Genomic DNA, 17,559 nt, shown 5'->3' with positions numbered 1-17,559 from the left:
AGAGCAGAGGAACTCCCGTAAAGAAGAGTTATACTGGACCAACTTCACAGGAGGGTCATAAAGTCTTCCCCAGTGCAAATAAAAAGAGCCAATAAACTTAATAATCATGCCTGCCTCCCCCAGCCCCATATTGCTGTCTCATTTCCATATTGATGATCGCTCTGGGTCATACAGACTACAGCCACTGTACTGCAAAAATGCCAAGCGACGCAACTGTGCTGTGTCGTTTATGAGAGCATCTATCCTCCCTTCTCTTTGTCTTCGTTTGCTTTTTACATCTAATTGTTTGCTCTTCTGTCAACAAATGAGTTTGCCTGTGTTTCAGTGATAGTTCTCCGTGTGATTTCACAGGAATGGTCCCCATCCCACAATCTGAAGAGCCTAAAGAAGAAGCAGATAGCAGCTAGAGAGGCCATCGCCCGACAGACCGTGTCGGATGCTGAGCAGAGTAGCGTTGAATCATCAGTCATCAGGCAAGTCTCCAGTCACTTTACAGTTGTGGTCTTGGATGATTCTTGTAAATAAATCAAATGCTGTGATTAATATTTCTGCCCCCCGGGTTTCAAGTCCTCTAGATGACTCGCTGATTAAAAAGAGCATTCTAACCAAGAACGAGAGTTATTCGATTTTTGTTCTACCTCCCACCTCCCAACCTCCTTTATCCTCACATCAGTCTCCTACAAGATGCTGAGAGCAAAGCAGAGACCAGCCAGGCAATCTCAGCCAGGGAGCACTTTGTATTCACAGACACAGATGGGCAGGTCTATCACATCACTGTGGAGGGCAACACAGTGAAGGATGGTGCACGAATTCCCCCTGACGTGAGTCTATTTTTTCCTTCTTTTTAATGTCTTCTTACTTTCCACCTGTAAACCGACGCGTGCCTAAAGCCTGTTCTACCCTCTAAGTGTTGTTCTCTGTAATGTTTCAGTTTTAATTACAACTTGATTTTGTTGAAGGTGAAAATCCACGCCTTTTATAAATACGGTTCCTGTTCTATAATGCAACCAACTTCATCACTGTCCAGTAGGGCTGCAACTGTTTTATATTGATTATTCTGTTGACCTGAACATACTCTGATGTTGCTTTTGAACGCTGATGCCGGTTGCCAAATTCTGTCCAGCTCTGACTTTCTGACACTGATTTTGGTAAATTTCAGTTTGTCATAAAAAGTATAATTTACTATAAAACTTTGATTGTACAAGTAAAAAAATATCATTTCCGCAAAGAGTGTGTAATATTTTAAATAGTATGTAATGCAATGTAGTAGTATTAATGTATGTTATTTAAGTTAATTAATTCATCTAGTCATTAACATTATGGACACAGGTGTTCTTGACCCTTAATGCCAGATGTGTAATAATAAGTGGCCTTTATTTGGTATAGTGTATTTTGTGGGGGATGAGCGCAGACTGCTTCGCTGCCGTGCATTGTCCGTTCGGGGTGGGGGGGGGGGGGGGGGGGGGGCAGAGTGCTTCCTTTTCATGCGTCTGTGTGTGTGGGGATCTCGTAGCCGTGGCGCAGCGTCACGCCTGAGCCTTTGTAGGGGGAACATTGGTGTTCAACCAGAACAACTTCTGCAACAAATAACTTACATTTAAAGCTTCTTTCCGGAGTATTTCTCTAATCCCATGGCACCACCTAGTGGCTGACAAGCATATCACACAAAAAGCCTGTTGCTCTGTTTTTTTAAGATGGCGACTTCACGTTTCTGTTTATAAATGTCCTTCTGTAGCTGACAAACAGAGCTAAAACACGTTGTTTTACGAGTATTATTCTCATGTCATGTTGTGTTTTCATATATTTATATTTTAAAGACTTTCTTGTCCGTGAAAAGTTCATCAACTCTGCATCAGCCAAGGTACTCCTTAAATTTAAAGCAAGTAAGCGGTAGTCTAACGCTATTGGTTAGTTCTGGTCGGCGCTCAGTTTCCTTTTGCACGGAGCTCCGCGGGGCAGGGGGCGTGCTTAGCAACAAAAAAATAAATAAATAAATCGTATTGCTTATATTTAATCACAGTACATGATGAGACAATCACTTTACAGATTTCTGACAAACCATACATCATTTCTGAAAGGGGAAAACTTCGCAAAGCAGCTTTAAAAGCTTACCTGGCTGTTAGCCTTCAAATGAAAATGTTTAAAAACAAGCCATCATTATGGGCGGGGCTTTGTTACCTGTGCCGTCAGTAAACTAGATGGTTCCATTCAGCACATCAGTTAAACTAATTTATTTACACTTTAATTCATGATAACGTTCCCGCAGTTGCATATACTATTTAAATAATGTCTTCCGTCTGTTTTGTTAAGACTGTGAATATTTTTCTGGTTCATTTCTTCACACCTCTACGGCTCATAAGGGAGTTTTAAAGCCTTGTCTTTATGCAGGTTTGTTTAAGATGCTTAATACCCCAAAGGATTAACCGTGTTCAGGATGATAAAAGGTTTTTATTTCTCTGTCACTAAAGAGACAGGAACTCTCATGAGAAGTTTTATGATCCAATTCTGTAGATGGGTTTGCACGGAATGTTTTCACATTAGCCTTCTCTCTTTTAGTCATATGCTGTTTTTGTTTACCAACTGCAGAAGTTATTTCACTTTGTTTTTATTCTGTTTGTGCTCAGTCATTAAATTCTGGTGAGTGGGGTGTTGTATAGCAGAAGAAATGTGATGACTAACGCTGCTGAAAGTGAAAGTTTCAGTGACCTAGAAGCTGGCAAAATGAAAGTCATGGCATGTGAGCAGAATAACTGTTTTATAAACTACATTTATCAGAATCAGAATCAGAAAAGGTTTATTGCCATTGTCAGTGAACAAGCAGTTCACAAACTAGGAACTTACTTCGGTACTAATTTGAAACATATAACATGAATAATAAATAAAAAAAAAAAAAGAATAAGTAGAATAAAATATAATAAAACTAGCATAAAAACATTCAGCTATAAAAAAGGCAGGTAATGGTAATATGGCCGATAACGTGACGTTATGTCAAGTACAGCTCCAATTAAATGGAAGATGAGAGTTCAGACTGCAGGTCTGAGGAGTCATGCACATCTAGCTGCAGCGATCTGACGACAACCAAAGCAGTTCATGTGCCTAGGTGGAGGTGGGAGGGTCTCTGCCCTTCCTGCCCTGGGTTCCCTGTGTCAGTGCCTCGGCTGCTGCTGTAGATCTGCTGCTGCTGGGGCGGATGGCTCCCCTGATGGTGTTTCCTTATCCTTATCTTAGCTGGTCTGGCTCATCTGATCTCAGTCAGTCGTGTTTTTTTTACCATGGAGAAGGGGTCATGTATGTGTGTGTGTGTGTGTGTGTGTGTGTGTGTGTGTGTGTGTGTGTGTGTGTGTGTGTGTGTGTGTGTGTGTGTGTGTGTGTGTGTGTGTGTGTGTGTGTGTGTGTGTGTGTGTGTGTGTGTGTGTGCGCGCGTGTCGGTGTCGGTGCAGGATCGGCTCGGGGTCCTTCGACTGCCGATGACGTCAAAGTAGTTGATTGGCTGAACATGAAGCTTACGGAAGTGACGTAATCACATTATGATTTTGATTGGTCAGAACAAATTTGCGGTCGTAGTCTTAGCGGTTGTAGTCCTGTAGTCCAAAAATCAACACTTTTTGGAGAAAATATGTTTGAATTTCTAAAGGAAATGTAAAATATAAGCAAATGATAAACGGCGGCCCTCAAAAGCTCTTGATGTTGATAAAATGGGGCAAAATAAAATAAAATATAAGAACTTTATTGAAAGACACCAAGCACTATTTTGAGTCAAAGAATGTATTAAGATAACAACTAAGCAAATATACAGACGAACTCCACATTAATACAAACAGATATGGCTTCACGTATAAGAACTGTTCTATTTTTGTCAGTCCGATGTTGGTTTTATGCAGTTTCACATTCTTTACAAAACAAAGATAATATGCTAGCCTAGTGAACTAGACCAAATTCTTGCTTTGCAAAGTTTGGTCTAGGAACGCTCCACTGGAACCTCCGCAGCCCCTAACAGCATTCTGGCTGGCCAATCACAGCTCTCTAGAGGGGTTTCAAACACATAAAGTGCTGTGATTGGTCCATAATGGTGGGCCAATCATAGTGCTCTATCTGCTTAGTGAACAAATCACAGAGCTTTATCCGCTTTGTGGGCCAATCAGGGCACTCTATATGCCTGGTGGGTGGGATGATGCAACAGAGTGAAACAAGATGGCGACAGCTCGTTTGAAACAGCTTTTACATAAATTTTGGACAATTAGAACTTGGGCATCATTAGAATCAGGAGCAGATAGATGTATTTAAGTGCTTTTTTAAAGGAAAAATTATGTGTTTTCTCCTTTTTCAACTGCGGACCGCCTCATTTACCGATAGCTGTTGCGGTGAGTATGTCACATTCATTGTCCAGTAACATGCGGATCATTTGAAAGACAACGGTAGAACCCGCCTCACAACCGAGAGCCGTCAATGGAGCATTGCCAGACTAAATAATGCATTTATTTAGTCTGGCTTGCCAGGCTAATAATATGGTGTTTTATTAACAAATTACAATTATAAAGAAAACATTTAGGTGTTAACAAACAAGAATTTATTAACAAAACTGCTGATGTCTTTCCAAAACGTATGTGTGAAAGCCGAGTAGATTTGCAGTAATGTGACGTCATCGGCAGTCGAAGGACCCCGAGTCGATCCTGCACCCGAGCAGATCCTGTACCGACACTGGAGGATGAGTGTTGTGATGGGGTTTTTATTGTCAGACTGTTTTTAAAATGCTGGGGATGGGAGAGAATGTGGGCATGCGGGGCCTTTTTAATTTGTTAAGCACTTTGAGTTGCATGTATTGTAGGATAAAGTGCTTTATAAATAAAAGTTGATTGATTGATTGATTAGTTTTACTATTAAAAGTTTTTTTATACAGCTTCATGACTGGAAAATAGTAAAATCAGGTATTGCTCAAACGACTGCTGTGCAATTAGTGACTTTTGAGTTTTGATGTAGGCTCCAAGCAACCACAAAATTAAAACAAAGATTAGTATTGAATTTATTTTTGTCATAATCAGCTTTGCAAGCGCACCCTTAATGTGTCACTGCTGCTTCTTTTTTAGGCAAAACTCACAAACACTTCCACAGTTTAGACCAGGGGTGTCAAACTCACACGGGGCCGAAATGAAACTCTGGGACAGAGTCGAGGGCCAAACTTAATATTTTTTGAAAAAGTGACGGCAAATTTGCCCATTTTCCTTATCAACATATATGCAATTTTGAACCTTTAAATTTGGAAACAAACTTATTTCTGCATCAACACTGAATGTGGAATAACCAAATTACACACGAGCAAGTCAGTTTTAAATAAAAGGCATCAGTGGTATTCATTACTTGTGGTATAATCAGCATTTTTAAAATCTATTCAGGATTTATGTTTTCTTGTTTATTCATTTTTCTTATTTTTTATTCTCCTTTTTTTCTCCTGTAATACGTGTCATCGCTGCTGTGACGTCTAGCTTTCCCCACTGAGGAACAATAAAGGGATTTTCTATTCTATTCATCTATCTGCAGCCTTTCCACTTCCTGTTTACTGTAGGTTAAATCTTTTCTCACGGGCCAACAACAAAATAAAAATATCATTTTATCTTAAATGAAAATGCAACATCTCACCTGTTAACTTTCCTGTTTTGGAGCAGAAAAAGAGCATCAAACCAACATATTTAAAGCTCAGTTTGCTCCACTGGTTTACTGTGATGCTCACCTGTTCCAGCCAGATACCTGCATCATGGGGTTGATCTGAGCTGAGGAGGAGACTCCTGTTGTTTTGTTCATCTTCATCATAATAATGACAACATTAGATGACAACAGGTGCTCACATAGGTTTGTGCTGATGAACATGTCTGAGCAGCTTGACCACGTTGTTGTGTGTCGGGGAGGAAACACATCCACAGCAACCACAGAGTCGTGCTGGTTTGAGCGTGTCGCTGCTCGCTGGAGTTATATCAGCTCTGTCTGGACGTTAGTTGGAGAACTTTCTCTTTCAGTCGTGAACACATTACTGAGCGGCTAGAATCTCCGTTTCTGGGCTTCAACGTTAGAAAATAGCTGAGTGAACTCGGTGCTGAGTGAGAGGAGTGTAGTTTGTCCGAGACAGCGGAGCTGCAGAGACCGGCAGCAAACGCTGGAAAAAAACACAAAGGAGGGGGCGCTTTGGCTCTGCGCTGACGTCGCAAAGCGAGTTGAAGTCTTTGCGGTAAAATCGGCCAGCGGGCCAATTTTAATATACTTTTGATATTTATCTCGCGGGCCACATAAAAATGCTCTGCGGGCCTTGTGTCTGACACATGTGGTTTAGACTCTTAAGGGTTTTAATCACCACTAAACAGCACAACTCTTCCACCCACTGGAGTAAAATGGTTTACAATCCTTCTTCTTTAACATGTAAACTCTAGATTTTAGACATTACAAACTCAGAAACCTTCTGCTATAAAAACTTGATTATCTAGATTTATTCTTAAATGAAGCGTTCAAAAAATACGAACGTGTCCTATAAGAATGGAAAACTTTATATATTATTTCACGCTCTGAATAACAATGCTTTCTGTGTGTGTTACCATGTCACTTTACACTATGTGATGTAATTGAAGCATTTTTTTTTCCAACTCTGTGAATAATTGTCTTCATCAATTGTGTTTTCAAGTTTGAATAAAATACCCAGGATTATAATTTTGGGCAGCCTTGTTAATCTTCGTGGTTTTCCTGGATAAACCGTTGGTTGTTACGATAAAATAGAAATTCTGTTAAATATATCATATGGTAGACACACACAGCGGTATTTGAGAATTTAAAGTTTATAGGATTTACAGAAAATGTGCAATAATTGTTTAAATGAAATTAAGCAGGTGCATACATTTGGTTGCCACAAAAATTAAACTAACTCAATATTTAGTAGATCCTCCTTTTGCAGAAATAACAGCCTCCAAACGCTTCCTATAGCTTCCAGTTCTGGTTGAAGGTGTTTTGGACCGCAGTCCAAAGTCCACAGCACCTTATTCCTAAATGAAGCTGGCTTGTCCAGATGTGCTTTAGCATACCTCAAGCAGCTCTGTTTGTGCTGTGGGTGGAGAAAAGGCTTCACTCTCACGTACAGCATCTCCTTGTGTAAAGTGCGCCGAATACTTGAACGATGCACAGTGACTCCATCTGCAGCAAGATGATGTTGTAGGTCTTTGGTGCTGGTCTGTGGGTTGACTCTGAGACTTCTGAGATTTTTTTTTTGGTCTGCCTCTTGGAGCCTTGACTTGACCTGTGGTCTTCCATTTTCTCATTATGTTCCAAACTGTGTAAACAGACGGCATTCTGTGTCCTTCCCCTAAACCATGATGGTGAACAATCTTTGTTTTCAGCTCATGTGTGAGATGTTCTCAGACCCCATTTTGCTATTCTTCAGGATATATTCAAAGAGGAGAGAAACTTACAATTGGCCTCCTTAAATACTCTTTCTCATAAATGGATTCACCTGTATGGAGGTCAAGGGTCATTGAGCTTACCAAACCAATTTTGAGTTCCAATAATTAGTTCTAAATGTTTTGGAATCAATAAAATGACAACAGTGCCCAAATGTATGCACCTGCCTCATTTTATTTAAACAATTATTGCACTCCTTCTGTAAATCCTATAAACTTTGTTTCACTTCTGAACTATCTCTGTGTGTCTCCTATAGGATATATTCAAATTAAATGTTTTATCTTAACAGCCAACGATTTATACAGGAAAATCATTTAGATTAAATTAGCTTATTATTAGATTATCTCCAACTTTTCAGAAAATGAGCAAAGCATCTCTCCTGTTATATTTATTCTTTGTTTCTTTTCAATTATTACATTGGTTCTTATGTGCACAGAGTAGCAAAAGTTGGTGTTCTACCTTCATTTGTTTGCTGTTGGTTTCAGCTTGTCTGTTGCCTTCATCAGAGCACCTGCAGGTGTTATTGTGGTTTCTTCTGCTGCTGCTGCTGCTTATGTGTACACCTGCATGTGCTCTGATGAAGTTGACAGTGAAGTCAAAACAAAGAATCAGTATAACTTAGGACATGTTTTGCTCATTTTCTGAAATGTTGAAGATATAATGTTTTTGCCCAAGAACAACAAAGTTATTATCATGATTATTTTAGTCGGTATTGACTTCCCACTTCCTTGATTGCAGGGGAGTATGGGTAGTATTGCCTGCATTGCCTGGAAAGGTGACACCTTGGTGCTTGGAGATGTGGATGGCAATCTCAATTTCTGGGACCTGAAGGCTCGTTTGTCAAGGTAATAGCCAAACTCCAGCACAATAGTGTTGGTACATTAATCAAACTGCTGAGCTTTGGGGGTTTTAGAGAAAAGGTACTATTTAGAAAACTTATACCACAAATCTGTGTTTAATGATGGAACTGCAAAACAATCAGCAGATAAATCAGAGACTTGATTCATTTTGCACCATTTTCTGCTGAGTTATTAGAAAAGTAAAATCTAAACTTTAAACTGACATGGACTCAACATCAGCCCATCATATCACCAAGAGTCACTCAGGTTTGAGAAATCCATCATCAATAACGTATTATGGTCAGCAACTACATACAACTCTTCCTGTTTGCTCTCAGGGAATATGTTTGTTTGCTATCTGGGGATTCTCAGTCCAGTGGAATTATCTTTTAAATGTTTAACTTTTTCATGCAGACAACCCAGATTACCGTTTTTAGATTAAAAATGATCCATGCTTTTGATCTTCCCAGGGGAATACCAACACATCGTGGCTGGGTGAAGAAGATCCGCTTTGCTCCTGGTAAAGGAAACCAGAAGCTGCTGGTGATGTACACAGATGGAGCCGAGGTGTGGGACAGCAAAGAGGTGAGATTCTCTAGGCTGGCAGCACCAAAGCTAATTCCTTCAATCTAATCTTTATGGCAGATTGTTAAATCACAGCCAGGATCATTTCAGTGAGCCGCTCGGCTGAAACAAAGAGGAAGCAACTGTAATGGTGTTTAAGGTCAGCTTGGTTGGCATGCTTCCTGTGGCAGAGTCATTTGGTTTCCATGACGATGTACTACTGAAACACAGCAGTATTGTAGTTGGGTGTATTTAATTATTCTCTATCACAGCTGTAATTATTCTATTGCCCAAAGTCGGCGTTATGTTAATGGGAGAGTTCCCAAACTCTGGCAGGCCAGGCTAGAAGGGGGGTGGAGAGGAAATGTGGAGCAATTTTCTAAATGCTTCAACGCTCTGCTGATGGCGGGGTTACACTTGCTGCTGCCTAATAAAACCAGAGAAAGGTGTTTTTTTTTTTTATCAAACTGAGGCCCTGTCCACACGTAGCGGGGATCTGCCAAAACGTAGATATTTTTCTACGTTTTGACCTGTCATCCACACGAAAACGGAGTTTTTTCACACGAAAACGGATCTTTTTAAAAACTCCGGCCAAAGTGAAGATCTGCGTTTTCTCCGTTTTGGGTGTCTGCGTGTGGACGGACAAAACCGGAGTTTTAAGGTCCGCAACGTCACTTTCCACGACAAAAAAATGCTGACATCACGTGTGAGACCTGTGTTTACACTAGCCGACAGCATGGAAGCCCTCAGAGCTGCACTCTGTCACTACCCGATCCATCAATTGTCCAAGCACTTTTTGCTTGTTTGTTTTTGCAAGAGGAATTACTGCTCCTTGCGGAAGACCACAGACGAAGGACGAGGTTAAGAACGGGGGAAGTACTGCCGCCTACAGGTCTGGCATGTCCTTAACAACGTATTTATCCTGGTACGTGTGGACAGAGTTTGTTTTTAAAACGAGGTGGTGTGGATGCAAGTTTTTGGAGGGGCGGATATTCGTTTTTAAAAAACCCGGCTACGTGTGGACTAGGCCTGACTCTTTTGTTTGTTTTTTTTAAGTTAGTTTACACTTGTTTATCGTTGCTTCTTTATTCTGTCTCCGCTCATTTACATGTCGCTGAATAAAGTTTTACCATTATTCTGCTTTATTGGCGCATTATATAGAATTCGGTTAGTGTCAAATAAAAAGTTAGTAATTGTAAACTCACATTTTTGCTGTAACGGTTGCGGTTTTCAAACCCTCAGCTCTGCTGCCTTGCAGGTTCAAATGGTGAGCAGCATGCGTTTTGGTCGCAATGTGAACTACCGCATCTTAGACATCGACTGGTGCACATCAGACAAGGTCACGCTGGCATCGGACGACGGCTGTATCCGAGTGCTGGAGATGGCCATGAAGTCGGCTAGTTATCGTATGGATGAACAAGACCTGACTGGTGAGGGGGTCAGGGTGTCACGCTAACCCTTCTTATTACACTAAAGCAGATGAAATCCATGATTAGATATTTCTAATATGTTTTGTGCTGATTGATTTGTGTATAAAACGCTCAGATCCCGTGTGGTGCCCCTACCTGCTGCTGCCCCGGGCTGCCCTCACACTCAAAGCCTTCCTTCTACTGCAGCCCTGGTCTGGAACCTTCACTATGGACATCACCCAGGTGTAAGTCAAACACGTCACCAAACACGTGTCCACCCTAATAACTTCTTGGACTAAAACACGGAGGACCACATGTTGCTTAAACACATAAAACGTAAAAGCTGACTCAGGATGCTGGTCTGTTTAAATGGAGACGCTAAGAACGAGGGGTGTGTATCGGTGAAATTCTGGCGATACGATACGTATCATGATACGGGGGAGACGATGAAATATATCATGATATATTGCGATACATTCAGTCAGACGTTATTAGCGATTTTTTTGACTGAATTTACTGTAGGAAAATTCAGTCAACAGTCCAAACTTTTACCTAACATGTTTAACTCATTCACTGCCGGCCGTTTCCTGATCAGAAAGGCCCTTCGCTGCCAGCATTTTTCAGCATTTTCACAGTTTTTTAAAGTCAGAACGTTGCGCTCTATGATGATGTTAATGCTAAAACTAACAAAACAAAGCGGAGGATCCCCTCTTACATGTTTATGTTTATTTATTTGGCAGACGCTTTTATCCAAAGCGACGTACAATTTTTAACTTGTAGGGCATGTTGTGATCTGTGGAGGAAGCCCACGCATGCATGGGGAGAACACGCAACTCCATGCAGAAAGGCCACAGCCGAGTTTCGAACCTGCAACCTTCTTGCTGCGAGGCAGCAGTGCTAACAACTGGGCCACCATGCAGCCCACATCAGGAAGAATCTGCGCAGTTGGAGCGTTATCCGTTCTTTCATAATCCGTTGTTGAATTCTGATCGGCAGAAGCTTTTCCGGTTCGCACCTCACTTATTTTTTTTATAGCAGCGGCCCAAAATGATCTCCTAACACATGGATTTTCTGCTTCCTGGTCATGTGACGTGTGACGTACGCGGATGAAAATCGGCTTTAGAGCTGGGATGCTTGTTCTGATGGTGCGGGGGCTCGTTCCGATGCATACACGGTAAAAAAAAATGCAAATGCAGTGACCAGTTGGATTCAAAATAACGACTGTTGTCGTCAGTGGCAGTTAATGAGTTAACATGAGGTATCTGAACCATAATAGAAGGATTTATGTTGCAGTGTTGGAAACAAAGCCCACTGCACACTGCTTCCAACTAGTGGTCGGCGTTTGAATTGCACCAAAAGAAAAGAAAATACACAAATGTTTGCTTGTAAATTCTTCCAAAAATTCGATACACAGCTTTTGAATATCGATATAATATCGCTGGAACAAACATCACGATATATTGCCATATCGATCATTTCTTACATCCCTACTAAGAAGTTAACTTTAGTTGGAATTACCTCCAAACATTAATCATGGAGGAAAACTCCTTTAGGCTGGACTGCATTTTAACTTGGGAGTTGTTCGCTGCACAACTTGGAAATGAAGACAGATGAACGGATCCTCTAAGCTCCCTGGAGCAGCCTCAACACAGACGACAAGTTTGAATATGTATGCAGAAGATTCAGCGGTCATAAAATTATCTTCCTTTATTAATTATAAAGAGATGCTATTTTCAGACTGGTTCCTCGTTAGCACAAATATGAATCTTTTCAAATGAGTTCTCACAAAACTTTCCCTCCGTTTTTGATGCCCAACACTCTGTCTGAATCTAAACCCGACTCTGTTACACGCCACGTCCTCTATTTCACACTAAACATTTAGTTTCCATGTTGAGATGAACGCCAGCAGAGGCGACCTTGGGCCTTTCATTCGGTTCTGGGTGCATCATCACTTCCTTTGATCCTTTTTAATACGGCCGCCCTGTTCACAGCCAAATTAACTGCCTTCACCATTTGACCTCAGCATATCTGTTAGAATTGACTTCTCCTAACAGGTTGTACGATGTTGGTTCAGGTTTTATTTCAGGAAACATGAAAGGAGACATTTCATTTACTTTGATCTCCCCGTTTCAGAGATTACACTGAGAAAGTGGAGATAAAAGGCCTGATCCAGGAGCAGCTCAACTCATTGTCAAAGTAAGTTATTGCATTGGTTCTGTGTTTTAATGACAACTACATGCTGTAAGACACGCTGGATCGTCTGGGTTTATAGAGAGGAATGTTTACTGTTTTTTCCGGACTATAAATCACACTTTTTTTCATAGTCTGGTTGGTCCTGTGACTTATACTCCGGAGCAACTTATATACCAAATTATGTATACCGCGCTGCTGCGGACCGGCTCCGGACCAGGAATAAGCTCCTCTGCCCCGCCATCACTTCAGGGTTCCCACGCGTCCTGGAAAACCTGGAAAATGATAGTCCAATTTTCCAGTCATGGAAAACACATGGAAAATGGGGGGAATTGCAAAATGTCCTGGAAATTTTTGAGTTGTCCTGGAAAATAATTTTCCCTCCTTGTGGATAAACAAACAGATTAAACATTTTGGGCAATATTGGGCTGCAGCGCTTCTCCTTTAATTTCTGCATCTAGCTGGCACAGCGCCCCACATGACGCTTCCAACCAATCAAATTGCATATTCCCCTTCAGTTTCAGTTCCACTTCTGTTTTTCCAACTGTCTTTTTGGCTAGATTTACAGATTTTTCACCCCTAGATTTATTTCTCTAAAGAAGGGCCAAAAGTAGCGACTCGGTTCACGAGTATTGCTTTATCGCAGTTTATAGAGCGAGAGGTTTTTCTCCTTCTCTCTGTTGAGTGACAAAGGAGCAGCTTTTGTTTTTTTTCACTCATGCGATGAGACGAGCGAACATGAGGAGAGCTTTGGGATAGCAACGGATTGCAGGTAGTCTGCCGGACCCGCGCTCCACTCAGTAATTCATACTTGTTCTATCGTCCAACAGCAGATACAGAAATATGTGAATGATAAAAATGTCATGAATTCGATTCTATCAAAATACTAAGTATGTGCTCAGAGGACAGAGCCTCAGCTGTTGATACTATTTTTAGCTAGCTACACAGACCGCAGCCAGGAGGCAGTGAGAACTGAAGACTGGCATGGTCATTTGAACAAAGTTGTTAACGTAATTAAATTGAATTCAACACGGCTAAATTAATAACTAGAATGATTTTAAGTGGTAACTATATATTTATCATAGTAATGCTACGTACAGTCCAGACTAAAATGGTAGCGAACAACTACAAGTACTTATCTCCGAGGTACTGAGAACTGTGTGTCCAAGCTTCTCAAATGCAGCCACCCTACTACATGCCCACTTGACCCCATTCCAATTAAGCTGCTCCAAGCTGTTGCTCCTACAGTAGCCGCAGCAGTCACACATGTGGTCAACGCTTCACTGACATCTGGTACATTTCCCACCTCTCTCAAGCATGCTCGGGTTAAACCGCTGCTAAAAAAACATCTCTTCCTCCAAATCATGTGGAGAACTACCGACCTATCTCTCTCCTCCCTTTTCTGTCCAAAATCATTGAAAGGGTGGCTTTCAAGCAGATCACAGAATACCTCTCACAAAACTGTCTGCTAGACCCTTACCAATCTGGGTTCAAAAAGGGCCACTCCACTGAAACTGCTCTGTTAGCAGTGACGGAATCCTTAAAAGAAGCTAGAGCGACTGCCAAATCCTCAGTGCTTATCCTGCTTGACTTATCGGCTGCATTTGACACTGCCAACCATGGCTTCCTTTTGTCCACACTCTCTAGCATGGGCATCACAGAGAAAGCACACGCCTGGTTTGAATCGTACCTCACAGGACGATCATTCAGTGTATCTTGGCTTGGACAATCCTCTACCGTGCACCATCTTGCCACAGGAGTCCCCCAGGGCTCCGTACTAGGACCTATTCTCTTTGCCATACACACCACCTCACTGGGTGAGATCATTCGATCACATGGCTTCTCCTACCACTGCTATGCAGACGACACCCAGCTCTATCTGCCATTTCTACCGGATGACCACACTGTCTGCACGAATATCAAACTGTCTCTCTGACATATCAAAATGGATGAAATCCCACCATCTCCAACTCAACCTCTCTAAAACTGAACTACTTGTCATCCCAGCAAAACCATCCATACAGCACAATATCTCAATCCAAAATGACTCCCTATCTCTGAATCCTTCAAAGGCAGTTCGAAATTTGGGTGTTGTGATTGATGAACACCTGACCTTTAAAGATCATGTTGCCTCTGTTGCTCGTTCATGCCGCTTAGCGCTGTATAACATATGAAAGATCAGACCATACCTAACACAACACGCCACCCAGCTCCTGGTGCAATCTACTGTCATCTCCCGCCTCGATTACTGCAATGCCCTTCTAACTGGTCTTCCAGGCTGTACTGTGAGACCTCTTCAAATGGTCCAGAACGCAGCGGTGCGTCTGGTCTTCAATCAGCCTAAAAGAGCACACGTCACCCCTCTGTTCATTGAGCTCCACTGGCTACCGCTAGCAGCACACATAAAATTCAAATTGCTAACACTAGCATACAAAGTCCGAGATGGTACGGCTCCCATCTACCTGAATCCTCTTGCAAAGGCTTACGTCTCGGCCCGGCCGCTCCGTACATATCAGGATCGTCAGCTAGCAGTGCCTACACCACGCTCAGGACAATCCAGACTCTTCTCATGCATCGTTCCACAAATATGGAATGACCTTCCAAGCACTACCAGAACAGCGGCTTCCTTTTCAATTTTCAAGAAATTCCTGAAGACCCTGCTCTTCAGAGAGCATCTTCTAAACTAGCACCCTCCCTGCACCCGCCCCCCCTCTCTACTGTCCACTCCTTGTTCCCTACTCTCCATGATTGATGTCAAGTTGTTGTTGTTGTTATTGTTGTTGTTAGCCTCAAGGGCAATGTGCCGATTATCACTTGTAAGTGGCTTTGGACATAAGCGTCTGCTAAATATATAAACATAACATAAACATAAGTGGAAGACCTGAATGTCTTCTTTCTTTCTTTCTTTCTTTCTTTCTTTCTCTTTCTTTCTTTCTTTCTTTCTTTCTTTCTCTTGACAGCTCACTCTCTCTTTTCCTACCTCTTTGTATCTATCTTTCTGTCTGTCTTTCTCTCTCTCTCTCTCTCTCTCTCTCTCTCTCTCTCTCTATCTATCTATCTATATATATATATATATATAGATAGATAGATAGATAGGATTAGTGCTGTGAAAAATAATGCGTTAATTTAGTTAATTAATTTGACATGTTTAATGCATTAAAAAAATTAACGTAATTAATGCAGTATCTAAAGTTTTACATAATCCGACACCTCAAACTCATGAGCGGCTCTGAAGGAGGGGGCAGCATTGCGTTATGCTGGTGTCTGACCTGCTGGAAATGATTAGAAGTAGCAGAAGCAGCAGCAGCAGAAAAAGAGGCGAGGAAAAGCTTGCTAGCATGGACAATGCTGTCCATGGAGCGCTGTCTAGATCGGTACAAAGCATAGCCCAAAATGGATATTGGACACTGCCCATTACAGTGGTGGTCGAAGAGAGAAGAAGCACATTCCAAACTGGCACCTGTTGCATGCAAGTACCTGTCAACCCCTGCAACCACAGTGCCTTGTGAGAGATTATTCTCACTCTCAGATCACATTGTTGGTGTGATCCAGGCTGCTACGTCCAGCGCACGGTCCATTCTCAAAGTGGCTCAACCAAAAAACTATCATTAACCCACGAACGTTCATGTCCGCACATGTTCTCTACTTTCTGTCTTATTTGTGCCTGAAGCGCTCTGCTACTGCGGAGCTCATCACCTGTGCTGCAGTGATTTCACCTCACTGACGTAGCATCGAAACTCGCACTCCGCTTTGCCGTCAGAAGATCCCTTCGATCTTCTCAAAAGTAACTGATGAGGTGAAAAAGTAAGAATCCAGGCAGCAGTTTTTTTTCTGGAGAGTTTAGAGGAGATGCAGGAAGATGAGAGACAGACAGGACAGGAAAATAGTTAAATAAAAACAAGAAAACAAAACAAAGTGTTGAAAAGTAAAACGTAGTTAGATTTATCTCCACTACACGTTTTTACCCGTATAAAGCAGTAAGTTATACACGTCATATTCATACATGTGATATAATTCAGATCACCTTCAAATCTCTGTCACAAACCCAGAGCCTTTTCAAGGCATTCTGGGGACCGAGGCACCCCCCCCCCAATAACTGGGCTCCCCAGAAGCCTCTGTGTAATTCATACCCTGTCCAGGAGTGTTAGTTATACAGTGTTTATAAAAGCCCCTCACACATTACTGACATGTCCTAATATTATCAGATGAAAAACTAACTTATCAAACATGCCGTCTCATCTGCTGCTTTTCCAGACTTGCAAAAAGTAACAAAACCATTTGAAAGCCACTATTTGTGGATTCTCTGAAAGTTACTATGGAGTCTGTGACAACTATTTTTTTCATTGAGAAATATAAAGTTGGAAAAAAGTGTAAGAGCGGCCAGACTAATGATCAGATAAATTGTGATTAATCACAAATAATTACAGAAAATTGTGCGATTAATTAGTTAAATTTTTTAAACGACTGACAGCACTAATTTAATAATATATTTATATTTATATATATATTAATATATTTTTATATATGTATATATGTCTTTCCCCCTCTCTTTGTCACTCTCTCCCCCCCTCATACTCACTCACCCCCCATGTCTCTCTCTCACCCTCTCAATCACTCTTCCCCCCTCTATCTGTCACTCATTGTCTCTTTCTCTCTCTCTCTCTCACTCACTCACCCCTCTATATCTCACTCATTTTCTCTAATCCTGTCTCTCTCACCCCCACCCCCCCCCACCCCACCCCACCCCCTTGCTTCAGTGTGTTTTCTTCTATCTAAATTGCTAACGTGGCTGAAGCCAACTGTTAGTGTCGCCATGGTTACACCTCCGTATCATTTTTTGGATTAAAGGCATACTGGGAAACTTTCATATTTTTAAATAATTTCCTCGAGCCATTATATGCTACAATGACCGATTACAGGGGTAATGAAATTTCACTCAGACCCCATTGCCCTCTGTGGCCAGAATACTGCAACTGCAACTTCAGAGTTGCCGGGCCACTACCTGCTGGTGGGGGGAGCTGACATGTTGGAGCTGCTGAGGAGACGTTTCAGCAGGTAGATGAAGGTGTTAAAAAGACGAACGCACAACCAGGAGATACGTTTCACTTTTGCTTTGACCACAGAGA

General features: G+C 41.7%; 1 protein-coding gene across 3 annotated transcripts in view; it reads left to right on the top strand.

Moving 5' to 3' along the window:
* The window catches only part of wdr11 (WD repeat domain 11), a 157,924-nt gene that overhangs the window by 95,457 nt on the left and 44,908 nt on the right, over window positions 1-17,559 (top strand). For all 3 annotated transcript variants that reach the window (XM_070542160.1, XM_054749853.2, XM_070542161.1), the window contains exons 15-21: window positions 352-473; window positions 674-821; window positions 8,170-8,276; window positions 8,741-8,855; window positions 10,093-10,264; window positions 10,380-10,488; window positions 12,377-12,439. In XM_070542160.1, coding sequence (XP_070398261.1) covers window positions 352-473; window positions 674-821; window positions 8,170-8,276; window positions 8,741-8,855; window positions 10,093-10,264; window positions 10,380-10,488; window positions 12,377-12,439 — 836 coding nt within the window. The remainder of the gene's footprint in view (window positions 1-351; window positions 474-673; window positions 822-8,169; window positions 8,277-8,740; window positions 8,856-10,092; window positions 10,265-10,379; window positions 10,489-12,376; window positions 12,440-17,559) is intronic.

Source organism: Nothobranchius furzeri, chromosome 12, assembly GCF_043380555.1.
Source record: "Nothobranchius furzeri strain GRZ-AD chromosome 12, NfurGRZ-RIMD1, whole genome shotgun sequence".
NCBI lineage: Eukaryota > Metazoa > Chordata > Actinopteri > Cyprinodontiformes > Nothobranchiidae > Nothobranchius > Nothobranchius furzeri.
Note: the sequence above shows the minus strand (reverse complement) of the source record. Positions and strands in the feature narration are given on the sequence as shown.